Here is a 13,373-nt window from a genome sequence, read left to right on the forward strand (position 1 = left end):
AAAAATGTGTATAGTCAGAGCTCCCCTTATAGGAAAATATACGATTATATAACTGGAGGGTCGCCCAGGTGGATGAAGCTGTGGTTTCCAGTCCCGCAGAGAGCTCATTAGTTAAAGTAACAGTGATTTATCAGAAGGGTCCCGCGGTGTTTACTGCTACTTTCTTACGTAACCGTACACAACACCGACAAAACCAGAGCTCTGCAACTCAGCTGTCAACGCAACTGCATGCTTTGATGGTTGACAAAACAGTCTCGCCTCAAGGTCCATTTAGTGGAGCTTTCAATCGTATCACATGACCTTCATCAGCATGCAGTTTATCCAGTTGTCATTTAATTGTAGATGTTTAAAATGACTGCTCCTAGCAACCAACAACGTTTTCTATGTTGGCTTAAAATGACAGTAGGGTGGGTACGTCAGTCACTAGTGCAAAACAAAACAAAATATCTCCCCTACCAAGCAATACATTTGCTCACATAACAGAGACAATGATTGAATGACGTGAAACCAAAAAATCGTCCGGCGTGATTGCAGCGTTCAGTTTTACGTTGGATTTCGGAAACGTCCCCCCCCCACACTGCAATGTGTATAGTCAGAGCTCCCCTTATAGGAAAATATACGATTATATAACTGGAGGGTCGCCCAGGTGGATGAAGCTGTGGTTTCCAGTCCCGCAGAGAGCTCATTAGTTAAAGTAACAGTGATTTATCAGAAGGGTCCCGCGGTGTTTACTGCTACTTTCTTACGTAACCGTACACAACACCGACAAAACCAGAGCTCTGCAACTCAGCTGTCAACGCAACTGCATGCTTGTATGGTTGACAAAACAGTCTCGCCTCAAGGTCCATTTAGTGGAGCTTTCAATCGTATCACATGACCTTCATCAGCATGCAGTTTATCCAGTTGTCATTTAATTGTAGATGTTTGAATGTCTCTAAGGACTTCACTCTTTAAAGTTCTTTATTGACCATAAAACAAGAGTCTCACCTTAAGGTCCATTTAATGGAGCTTTCATTCGTGTCATATGACCTTCATCAGCATGCAGTTTGTATTTGATTGTAGTGGTTGAATGTCTTTAAGACAGAAAGTTCTTTCCTGACCTTGCAAAAAAAACCTGTCTTTTTTGCACACTTTGATCCTGGTGATAATCACATTTTGGGAGTATAACAGTTATGTGTTTGTGCATTTAAACTTTGTACCTGGATAAACCCTTCAATCCTGGTGTAGAGAAACCTGAATATCCAGCTGGACTACTCATAAACCGGAATACTGTAACACCTCAAACTGATTTCTGATCATCCCCTACTATGTATGCAGTTGCACCCTCAACACAAGTTGTAACTAGATAGCCAGTAAAACCAAAAATATGATGACAAGTAAAGTAATCATGAGCCACACGCTGGAATACAAGTGAAAGTCTGAGGGTTTCTGCTTTTATTACTAGTCGTAAAAGCCATGAGAGCATTTAATGTAGCAGTGTTGTGATTCTTTTAAACCCCGTTCCAAACCCCAGAATCACATATTTCTGTGATTGTGTAAAAAAAACATTAAAATGACTGCTCCTAGCAACCAACAACGTTTTCTATGTTGGCTTAAAATGACAGTAGGGTGGGTACGTCAGTCACTAGTGCAAAACAAAACAAAATATCTCCCCTACCAAGCAATACATTTGCTCACATAACAGAGACAATGATTGAATGACGTGAAACAAAATGGCAATTCTGATAATGAGGCTCATGAATTTCTCCCCCGAGGATCAACAAAGTCTGATGTTATCTAATCCAAACACGAGCCAAACAGCTGCTGATGTCGTTTACAGAAATGAAACACTGCTAATAAGTCATGTAAATATTCTAAAATATACATAGAAATACTACTGTGCACGTAAACTCACAACAGCGTGGTTTTCTCTGCAGACCCGTAAGCTTACCAAGGCGGAGCGACAGCGTTTCAGTGAGGAGGTGGACATGCTGAAGGGCCTGCAGCACCCGAACATCGTCCGCTTCCACGACTCCTGGAAGTCGACGGTGAAGGGCCACAAGTGCATCATCCTGGTGACTGAACTCATGACCTCAGGCACGCTCAAAACGTGAGTCCCTCCAGCAAATTTCCCTTTTAAAAAAGATCTTTTAAAATCCCCATAACGAAAAGCGGTTTATTACTTTCCCTCTCTGTCTTTTTGTAAGAAGGTGTCACATTTCTCAAATGGCGGATTTCCTTTTTCCACAGAAAAGAGGATCTGCGTCTGATGTTTGACAGCTTGTCTTTTGCTTTTCAAAGGATGTGCAATAAAGAATAGCTCCACTTTGGATACAATCTTATGAGAGAGAATTCACTTTTAAACTTCCTCCTTGCTGTCAAAATAAGAGATGAGTTATTCCTGGCACTCTCTGTTCGTGCATATTTGAATATGTGGATGTTTAGTCTTGTCCTTTTGTTTGTTTTAGGTACTTGAAGAGGTTCAAGGAGATGAAGCTGAAGCTGCTGCAGCGCTGGAGTCGTCAGATCCTGAAAGGGCTTCACTTCCTGCACACGCGCACTCCTCCCATCATCCACCGGGACCTCAAGTGTGACAACATCTTCATCACCGGCCCCATCGGCTCCGTCAAGATAGGAGATCTTGGGCTGGCCACTCTCAAAAGTGCCTCTTTTGCTAAAAGTGTCATTGGTAAGTGCACATTCGGTCAGATAAATGACACAAATATCTCCTTCCACTGATATCAGAATCACCATTTGCCTAAATCAAACAGTTTATGATCTTAAAACTCTTTTGAAATTGACCTTTACCTCTGCCCTCTGAACCCCTGACAGGAACTCCAGAGTTCATGGCCCCGGAGATGTACGAGGAGAAGTACGACGAAGCGGTGGACGTCTACGCCTTTGGGATGTGCATCCTGGAGATGGCCACCTCTGAGTACCCGTACTCCGAGTGCCAAAACGCCGCCCAGATCTACCGCAAAGTCACCAGTGTGAGTAAAAAAAGGGAGAGGAGGGAGGACCACCTTGGTTCATTTAATGTAATTGCCCACATGTGTTTCATTCCATGTGGAATTAGAGGATATCTTGTGTGTATACGTCTGGATATCCTGAATCCTTGGAAAGCAGCGGGGCCACACATGGAATAAAAAGCCTCCTTTTGTCTATTAAAAGGCTCGGTTTTGTCCATTACAAGCTCAGGGTGCAGAACTGTACCATAATCCTGTTTTCAGCCCGCAATCATGACGCAGGTTTGCACGTTTGTCTAATTGCTGTGTTTTTTACCAGATCACAGATCCTGATTTACTGTAATGTCCCCAATGAATGCTTGCAGGAAGAAAAATATTTAAATAAAGCACAGACGTATTAGAAAATTAAATCCTAATTCTTAGATTTACAAGACCTAAACTGATGTTGAATACAGATCATATCAGAAAGTTTTACACAACATTTTTTTAGAGAAAAAAAAAGACCAGAAGCAGCGTAGTGAGTTTTAAGACTTTAACTTCACAACAACGGCTGCTGTATTTTCTCGGGTGCCAAGCACATCGATGACGCCACGGTGGGCAGAAGCAAGCGACGGTAGAATTATATGTTTTGGAAAATAGTGTCTCACTCTGTACTCGCACAAAGACGGCTGTTTTCTTTCCTGCGTGTCGTGTACGCAAAGCAAACAGCTTCTGACGGAGGCTGGAAAGTGAGAAAGGGACAACGCCGACGAGTGGCAGTGGGTCTGGCTCCTTAACAGACGGGACGTAACATAATAATGTTCCATGTGCAGCACAGACGACATCTGTCAGTTTATTAGTATATAATATTCAACACTTAAAACTTTTCACTTATATGTCTGACTTGTACATGAAGTCACTACATGAAGTCACTTTCCGAAAGGAATATAGCATAACATATGAAAGGCAGGACATAAACAAATGTTCTAAAGTTCTTGGACATATATTTTCTTTTCCATGTAGGTGGTCACAACTGTTTGCAGACTTTTCGGGGGTCTTGTTCATAATATGTTTTAATTTTACATCACATAAGTAGATTGATAAGGAAATAAATAAATGCCTACTCACTGTGGCACAATGCCTCCTCGTAAACATTACCTGGATGATAAGATAGGCTAATTTGCAACTATAACATTCTCGACTCCCATCATTCTGAGAAGGCTGTCCACAAGATTTGCAGGAATTTGCTGCTATTAATCTCGTGCTGAAATTGATGATTATATTCCTCATTAATCGATCAATTGTTTGGTTTTTTGACATATAGGAAAATAGTGAAAGATCACATGTCCCAAGAGCCCAGATGTGCCTTTTCAGATCTCTCGTTTTGTCCAACCAAGAGTCCAAAACCCAAAGTTTTTCCGTTTATTAACATGAACGCTCATCGTACACGCCGTCTCTCAACTCCAACTCCAGTCTCAAGTTACTAATTGGACTGTAAACAACGAGCAGCGCACTGAAAGGAAATCTTGGCCCGTTTATCCGCTGGCTACTCCAACTCTTCAAAAACAAAGCCCAGAGGCTTTTCAGTTGTCATGACGATAGCCGATGGGTTCTGAGATAGAAAAGACACAACCACGCTTTATTCTCATATGAAATAATAGTTTTGAAGATCATTGAAAGTATTTTCTTTAACAAATGTGATGCATGAAAATCAATATGACAACCAGCATTTACTTCTAAAGTTCTCGTCTTGGCCTCCGTCGCTTTCAGGGGAAAAAACAGAGTCACAAATTAGATTTGGATTGAAGGAAAACCCGATTTATTCTGAATGTGCCTGTGAGGACACTGAAGCAAAAGCTCCAAACAAAGAAGCCTCTGTGCTGCACTTCAGATCCTCTAAATCACATTTTACATGTAAAAGGACAGCATTTAAGTTTGGGCCGACCCAATGTGTGAGTTTGGGTTAAATTCTTATGTAATTTATCAGAAGTGTGTGGCTTATTAGGTGGCTAAAGGAAGACTCGCAGTGGGCAGATGTCATGAATGTACCTTTATGTATATGACAATTGTAATAAAGGTTAAGATTAAGAATGCATTCTTTGCAGACAATTACAAAAGTCTAACACACTTATTCCTATTTAGAAAAAAAAACTAAGTGTAACAGCTTTGTCTCACTTATAAGGGGAGCAAAAATATTCTAAAGGATTTGTGGTCATAACAGGAAATACAGCAGCTTCTGTGTGACATGTCAGTCTGTTAATGTGAAAACAATGTGAAAAGCCTTTTTTCTGGTAAATCTCATTATTCGGGTGTCTCGACCAAACATCATCTGGTTGCTTTGGGTATCTGTCGGCCAAACATCTCTTTGACCTTGACTCTTAGCTCTCTTATCGGTGTTTTTCAAGTGGTGGGAGCTTCGCTGTAATCTGTGTACATTCTTATGATAGCATTTAGGACGAGCTCCCTAATTTCATTTCATATAAGTGAGTAGTCCTGCCTGAATATTTTCTGCTTACAAGCTCTGGCTGTCTTGGTTTTTTCCATTTTAACGAGCTCTTGGTAGTCTTCCCCTCTGGTGTTGACATGATCGCAGAGCTGCAGGTCATGCTGGCTAGAGGCTGAGGATTAACAGGCAGAGCAGGTGGGAGTGTCTGCTACTGCTTCGATTAGATTCCTCTTGACAGGAGAACTTCGGTATAAATGTACAAGGAAGAGATCGTAGCTATTGATCACTAATTCTGTTTAAAGCACCCGTCCTCTGATACTTGTTAAATCAGTATGAAGCCCTGCAGATGAAGTCTAAAACTCTCCTGATTGTTTTTTTAACAGGGAATGAAACCAGACAGTTTCTACAAAGTCAAAGTCCCGGAGCTCAAGGAGATCATTGAGGGCTGCATTCGTATGAACAACGATGAAAGGTAGAAACAAACACTGTGATCTACAATGATGGAATAACAAACTACATGAATTATGTGTATTTTATTCTCCTTTATGAAGTGCACTAATCCCTATTATAAGATTTATCTAGATTCTAGCTCATAACTCGGATATATCATATTTTTTCAGCACAAAGATCTAATAGATTCTAATTTTAAACCCTCAAACCGAAAAGGACTAAAATGTTAGATTACAAACTAGTGCAAGTAACAAAGTGGCTCGCTGTTTGTCTACCTAGATTCCTGTATAATGCTGTTGTCTATCAATTTAAGATGTGCTTGAACAACCTCACCTACAGGATTCTGCTGCAGCTTCTAAATAAAAAAAAAAGCATAAATATGATGTGAAGAGGCAGCAGTGATGTTTTAGAATCTATACCATATTTCATTTCATATTTAATTTCAGGGCTGTATAATTATAGTGATATAAAATGCTTTTAAATATGTTATGATTCTGGTAATAAAGCATTATAAATATGATTCTAAAGGTCTTATAGACACGGGCGTCATAGAAGAGTGGTACTGAAGTGTCTTTACTGTACATGTTCAAAGAAAAAAATAAACATTCTTTGATTATTGATCTGATTATGCACAACATCCTGCATTAGGTGTACATGTCAATATGAGGAAAATAATCAATGAGCATGACAGAAAGCATGTTTTGCAATCAGTTTTTCCAGTAGATTCCAATCCTTAAAGCTGTGGCTTAATGACTGATTTGCTTTCTTCACTACAGGTACACTATCCAGGACCTCCTGGATCACCCCTTCTTCCAGGAGGACAACGGCGTGCACGTGGAGCTGGCGGAGGAGGACGACATGGTGAAGTCGGGCCTGAAGCTTTGGCTGCGCATGGACGACACCAAGAAGCTCCACGGGAAGTACAAGGACAACAACGCCATCGAGTTCCTGTTTGAGCTCTACAAAGATGTGCCCGAGGAGGTGTCTCAAGAGATGGTAGGTCAACCTTTCACTGCTTCACTGACCCAGTTTGTTGCGGCCATTAGCGAGGAAATTGAGTAATTGATCAAGAGATAGCGGCGACCTCAGACACCCCTCCTCTGCTTCCTGATCTAGATTTATGGTGATAGCTTTTTATAGTGTTTTCTCAGGGGAAGGATGACCGGATTTGGAGTTAGAATTGACATTTCTTAACACGATTAAGCACCAGATTCCTCCTCACAAAGGAAGGATGCAGTGTGGTTGGATTACAGCCTAGATTGGACTCTGTTGTAGCGTTTCTTGTAGCTAATTATCAAGTTGAATTACAGATCAAAAGACAGTTTCAGGATGTTAATAATAAGCTCATAACGTCACATAACCGAGTCTGACATTATTAGTGAAACAGACATTTCTTTGAGTTATCTGTCTTTTGACCCTTGACCCCAAACAGTGAATGGAGGTCCACCAATGCACCCCGGCATCATTACGCAGCTTCTTTTTACAGCTCTGTTATGACAGCAGAAACTTTGAAAAGCTCTCCGGCACATAAAGAGAGCGCCTTGCAGAGTGTGTCAAGGGCACGGCTCAGCTTTTAATCATCAGCGGTCCGTAATGTGAGAGCACGTCTCAGGAAGCAGCCGAGGTCACGTCTTTAATAATATAATGGCTGTCTTGCCTGTTACGAAAACAGGCCTTTATGTCCCCCCCCTTCCGTAGAGGTCATTTTTAATGAAAATGAAAGCCGCAATTCCTTACTTGTTTACCCCTTTGTGGTAGTTTTCATCAAGATCAAATTTGGTATCAGCAGGGGACATCTAGTCCGGCAGATCTGATGTAATCCGACAATGTGTTGAGAGGGCGGGTTCGGACATGGTGTCCCACTTTGCTGGACTCGGTGTCACAAGAGGCTGTGCGAGACAGAAGAATGGAGTCTGTGTGCTTTGGTTTGACGAAACAAATGTTGTCTGTCGCATCATTCGACTGTTTATGTCACAGCTTGTGTGACCAGGTCAATACGTGCGATGGCCCTGCGTGAATCGTCTACACGTTGCAGCATCGCACCACCGACTGTGACTTTTCTACTATGTATATTTATATATATATGTTCATGTTTTGCCCTGACAAATTGTTCTGTGTTGTGTTTATGCAGGTTGTTCTTGGCTTTGTGTGCGAGGCGGACTTCAAGCTTGTGGCCAAGGCCATACGGGACAGGGTGGCGGCCATCAAGAGGCAGCGAGAGAAGCTGAGGCGGCGGGCGGAGGAGCGGAAGAAGAAGCAGGAGCGAGAAGCCATGGAGGAGGAAGCAGAGACTCACCTTCCTTTACCTAAAGTCGGCGATGTAGTCGCCAGAGAGTCCCCCGTCCCGGCCCTGACACCCCTGGCCCCCATCCTGTCCCCCGTCACCAGCTCTGTGGACTCCGGAGTCAGCTCCAGCTACCCTGCAGAGCCGGAGGAGCCAGAGGCGGACCAGCACTTCCACATCCGCCACAACAGCTTGTCCTCAGCTAACTGTGAGCCGCCTCATAAAACATCCCATTCAATGAAATGTTTGCTGGCTCTCTGCATCCATGGTTTCAGATCAAATTCTTAGTCAGCGTCTTTTGAAGTCAATGTTTGTTTGTTCATTTTGGGTCATCCGTCTGTCTGTCTGTACATCCGTCCGTCCATATCTCAACCTTGATTGAATTCATTCCGATTTGGCACAAACATCCACTTGGTCTCAATTATGAACGGATTAGATTTTGATGGTCAAAGGTAGCTGTGAGCTCACAAAACACATTATTGGCCATAACTCAGAATTTTATATGCTAATTATGCTAATTTCACACATACATTATAGTACATTTCAAATCTATTGTGGAATGTTACTGATATGTTACTAATATTAAACTATACTAGACTATTACAAAAAATAAAAAAGTCAGAATCCATAAATCTTATAAGCAACAATAACTGTGCATCATATGTTTCGAAAAAGTATCCTGTAATAACTAAAAGTTCGATATTTTCCCCTAAAATATTGTAGAAAGTGGCATCAAATTGAAATACATCAAAAAGAAAAAACAGTACAGAGTAAATATACTTGCAGTTGCAGATTATGTGCATCAGATGAGTCCGTCAATGTTAACATCTTTTGACATCTTTTGACATTTGTCTTACCATCAAGAATCATGAACTCTGGAGACAAATGTATTTCGCTACATTAGCTTGACTTGAAATCAGAATATCCTCTGTGCCGATCTCGGAGCACATGGGAGGCGTGGAAATGTACTAAATAATTCGGTCAGTGTAGCTTTATGTCATGATCTGCTGTAGTTATATATATTTATCTGAAACAACAGGGCTTAATCCTGTTGGTGGTCCTTGTGGATCAGTTTGATCTCTAAATAAATTTGCCTGTGTGTCTCCAGAGCTGTGTTAATCCACAGTGGGGTATGTCTCAGTTTGGGGTCATTAGATTGTTGTTTCAGGTCGTGTGTGTGTGTGTGTGTGTGTGTGTGTGTGTGTGTGTGTGTGTGTGTGTGTGTGTGTGTGTGTGTGTGTGTGTGTGTGTGTGTGTGTGTGTGTGTGTGTGTGTGTGTGTGTGTGTGTGTGTGTGTGTGTGTGTGTGTGTGTGTGTACTGTACAGTTTGTGTCAGTCAGTCAGGCCACAGTCGGTCACATGCTGATGACTTATGCCCTTTTGTTGAAACAGCTGACTGCGAGACGGACGGCTATCTGAGCTCCTCTGGGCTTCAGGATCCGCTGGAGGCCGGCGGCTTCAACGCGCCCGTGACCCCTCCCACCACGCAGACGGCTGCAAACGGCCTCGCCATCCCGGCCCTCCGCTTCCCCTCAGTGAGTGGCCTCGGTTTGCAGAGCTTGGGGGGGTGTGGTGGAGGCGAGAAGGATGACTTTCAAGACTTTACAAGACCTCCTTCATCAACATGTCTCGGTCTAACACAGTGATGACAGGGAGTTATGTAAACAGTGTGTAGTTGGAGATTAACACCTGACAATGAGGTTCACAAAACCGTCAGCAGTCGTAACTCACAACTAATGAAGGAAGAGCTGATAAATAATTCAGTTCTGGAACAATTATTAGTTTTGATTTGCTCACTTTTTCATTTTCAACTAATTTGAATGTTTACCTTATTCCTAATCTTCTTAAATAGCTTAATTATTTAGCTACAGTGGTGCTTTGAAATTAATTCTATTTAATGTTTACAATGTTCACCATCTTAGTGTAGCGTGTTAGCATGCTAACATCTGCTAACTAGCACTGAACTCAAAGTACATCTGAGGCTGATGGGGATGTCATTAGTTTTGCAGGTATTTGAACCAAAATCAAAGTATTTGAAAAGCTCAGTTTTTGGGCACTTGGCTTGGGAACCAGAGGATCGTGGGTTCAAATCCCCGTCTGGACCATGGGATGGATTTTTTATTATAGAGGCTAAATATCACTTTGTTGATTTACATTTACATTACAATTCAACTGAGTTGCTGTATAATTAAGCCAACTTTATAGCAATCCATCCAATAGTCATAGAAACATTTCTCTCAAAACCCGACATGTCGACCTCACAGTGGGGCTAGAGGAAAAGTCAGATGTTCATTAAGATGGTTGGTTTCGTTCTCTGGGGACAACGAAAGTGTGTATAAAATTTCATGGCAATCCATCCAAAAGTTAAGTTAAAGATTGATAATTTAGTCCGGACCAAAGTGACTTTTTTATTAAAGCAAATTGCAAGATTTTAGGGATTTAGTGCATAAAAAAAAGCTGGATTGATATTCACTGGTTTGAAGTAAATCAAACACTCCTGCACTTGAAATTTAGTGTTTGGAAAAGGTTTCCAGACTGCTTTCTTGTACTAAAGCTTCAGAAAGGAGAAGAAATCAATGCAAATCTTTAATCCACTTTCACCTCACCACTTCCCTCATTTCTATTTTTAGAGTATTGCTGTATCCAACAACATAGAACATGGCAACTCAGTGCTCCCCAGTGGCTTCATCTCTCCCGTGGACAGGTAACGTTCTCTTCTTTTTTTAAACATCCAAGGGACAATAGAGTTCAATAGTCCGTTCTTTATTTAAGTCAGAGGCTTAAAAATCAATGAGAGTCTGGCAGACATGTCTGGTCTTCCATGCGTAACTCCTCCTCCTCCTCCTTCTCCTCAACATCTGTGTGGCTACGACAACAAGCTAGAGGCAATCGACAGGCTCGTCTGTGTTTTCATTACAGCGAGGCACCGTGGACCCTCGCAGGTTTCTGTGTGATGTTGAGGAGGCCTTGTTTTCCATGTTGGTGGGATGTTAATGGAGAGGGCGGCTTTATTCTTGGCATGAGAGCCGTGTGTGTGTGTGTGTGTGTGTGTGTGTGTGTGTGTGTGTGTGTGTGTGTGTGTGTGTGTGTGTGTGTGGTGTGTGTGTGTGTGTGTGTGTGTGTGTGTGTGTGTGTGTGTGTGTGTGTGTGTGTGTTGTCATCATCTGTGCTTTATCTTCCATTCAGAGACCATTATGTTTTGTAAAATAGGCTATTGTCACCACACACAAAGTAACGATTGTTATTAGAATAGATTTTTTGATTCATGAATTAATTGCTAATCTACATTCTTTTCAAAAAATACCCCCAAAATATCTTTATCTATGGCCCTAGGTTAAATCTTCAAATTGCTTGTTTTGTCTGGTTAAAATAATTTCAATGAATTTGTGTTCTTAAAGATACAATCTGGAAGATCTCCGTTTCGTCCTGTTTGGGGACATCTATGGCGATGAGCGGAAGTTTCATAGTCTGTTGTCATCGCTCTTTTCTTTGTTTGTTCGACAAAAGTAACCGATTACACGCCTTGTTAGCAGAGATCAGAAAAAATACTACACTGCTTCAAAACCTGTGTGCATTCCAAAACCTTTACTACCATACTATTAAGTACGCCAGAAAAAATATTTAGTATGTCCCAGTACATAATATATCAATTGCAGTACATAAAAAAACATGATGTCCTTCTGCATCCAGATGCAGTTTGCAAGCCAGCATGCTTTTTCTGCCTATTCTGACCCACAATCCTCTGCACAGCGGCTAAATGAGCAAGAGGGTCAAAGTTCACGGTGCCATGTTATGAGGAAGTACTACATCCAAATTGAACTGCATGCAGCAGTATGTACTTTGTGAGAGCAGCTACAGCATGTACTAAAATTTTATGCGATTTGGAACCCAGCTCCAGTACATTGTGTATCTGACTTGTTCATAGTAGATTTAATCACATGCCGAGTGTCATGTCTCACAACAGATTAGACATGCACCATTTAGAATCCCTTGCTTAATTCTTCCTCTGAGAAAAGCCTGGGATTACTGGTCAGAGCTGCATTTCGTCATGACTTTGCAATATCAACACAAATCTAATTTAATCTCACTTTGTCTGATTTCCATGTACTCTGTGCTTGAAGGTTGAAAACAGGCTTTACTTTGAACCGAAGTTACCCGTGTGAGCTGGAGGTTTTTAAATAGAGACGAGCGGACGCTGCCAACCAGTAGGCCTCGTAAATGTTTGCAGCTTTGGGTGGGGGTGGGTAGGGGGGAGGGGGAGTCTGTGGTCGCAGCAATTCAGAGAAGACCCAGGAGACGCAATTAGCTGCTTAACCAAAGCTTTTTATAAAATACGCTGAATGTTCTGCAGTTCTCTGAAACCAAAAACTCATCGATTGTATAAACACAAGCGATCACGTGGACGCGTTGCTTCTTAAAGACTCTGAACATGCCTCTATAAAATGTATTGTTTACCTCTGCTGTTAACACCCAAGATATGTGCCACTATAACACATTAAGAATTTATTTGACGCCTCAGAGTGCTGTTTATTATTACGTGTGATGCCGAGATAATCAGCCATGATGGAGGTTCTGTTGTAGATGATGGAGCTTCTTTGAAATTGCTGCCTGAGTAAAGTTTTAATGGCTTTTTTTCTTTGAAGGGGGTGTTTTTTTTCTTCCAAACAGTAGCATGTATAATGTGTTTCTCTGCAGCTACGCCTCCGATGTGACTTCTGGTTTGAGCGACGGCTATGAAGGCCTGTCAGAGAAAAATGAGAAAACGGCTGCGAGGCGAACGGCGGGAAAGCTGTTCAGGAGGAGGGCGCGCTCCAGGCTACGCATCACCGGGGTACGATAAATCAAAAGTTCTGTTTATTTACAACCCTGCAACAGCACTTCATAAACAAATAAATCAAGGATTTAATGATTCAATCGGCGGATTCATTTTAATTCATGAGGGTGCGGTGAGGCTCCACCCGGGTTACATTATCGGTAGCTATGCTGTTATTCCCCCAGCAACCGCAGTACATTTTTCTTCTGATCAGGACACTCTGTGGTCCTTCTAACGAGCGTGTTTGGCCTGGAGGCAGAGACAAACACATCGTGCATTATCACACTGGGGCCAAAGAGTGCACAGTGCACACAGAAACACACTGCGTTTTACAGTAGATGTTCGCTCACACACACACACACACACACACACACACACACATACACACATGCTTACAGAAACACATTGTTCCTCCTGTGTTTAACTCTGCTCGGTGTTTTAGAAGGTAAACAGACA

General features: G+C 41.9%; 1 protein-coding gene across 1 annotated transcript in view; it reads left to right on the forward strand.

Annotated features, from left to right (window-relative positions):
- wnk4a (WNK lysine deficient protein kinase 4a) overlaps positions 1–13,373 on the forward strand; it is a 44,291-nt gene that overhangs the window by 16,805 nt on the left and 14,113 nt on the right. The window contains exons 2-10 of the mRNA XM_054599523.1: positions 1,917–2,089; positions 2,448–2,668; positions 2,812–2,969; positions 5,754–5,842; positions 6,597–6,816; positions 7,952–8,312; positions 9,497–9,639; positions 10,735–10,808; positions 12,800–12,935. Coding sequence (XP_054455498.1) covers positions 1,917–2,089; positions 2,448–2,668; positions 2,812–2,969; positions 5,754–5,842; positions 6,597–6,816; positions 7,952–8,312; positions 9,497–9,639; positions 10,735–10,808; positions 12,800–12,935 — 1,575 coding nt within the window. The remainder of the gene's footprint in view (positions 1–1,916; positions 2,090–2,447; positions 2,669–2,811; positions 2,970–5,753; positions 5,843–6,596; positions 6,817–7,951; positions 8,313–9,496; positions 9,640–10,734; positions 10,809–12,799; positions 12,936–13,373) is intronic.

Source organism: Anoplopoma fimbria, chromosome 5, assembly GCF_027596085.1.
Source record: "Anoplopoma fimbria isolate UVic2021 breed Golden Eagle Sablefish chromosome 5, Afim_UVic_2022, whole genome shotgun sequence".
In the NCBI taxonomy this organism is placed as follows: domain Eukaryota; kingdom Metazoa; phylum Chordata; class Actinopteri; order Perciformes; family Anoplopomatidae; genus Anoplopoma; species Anoplopoma fimbria.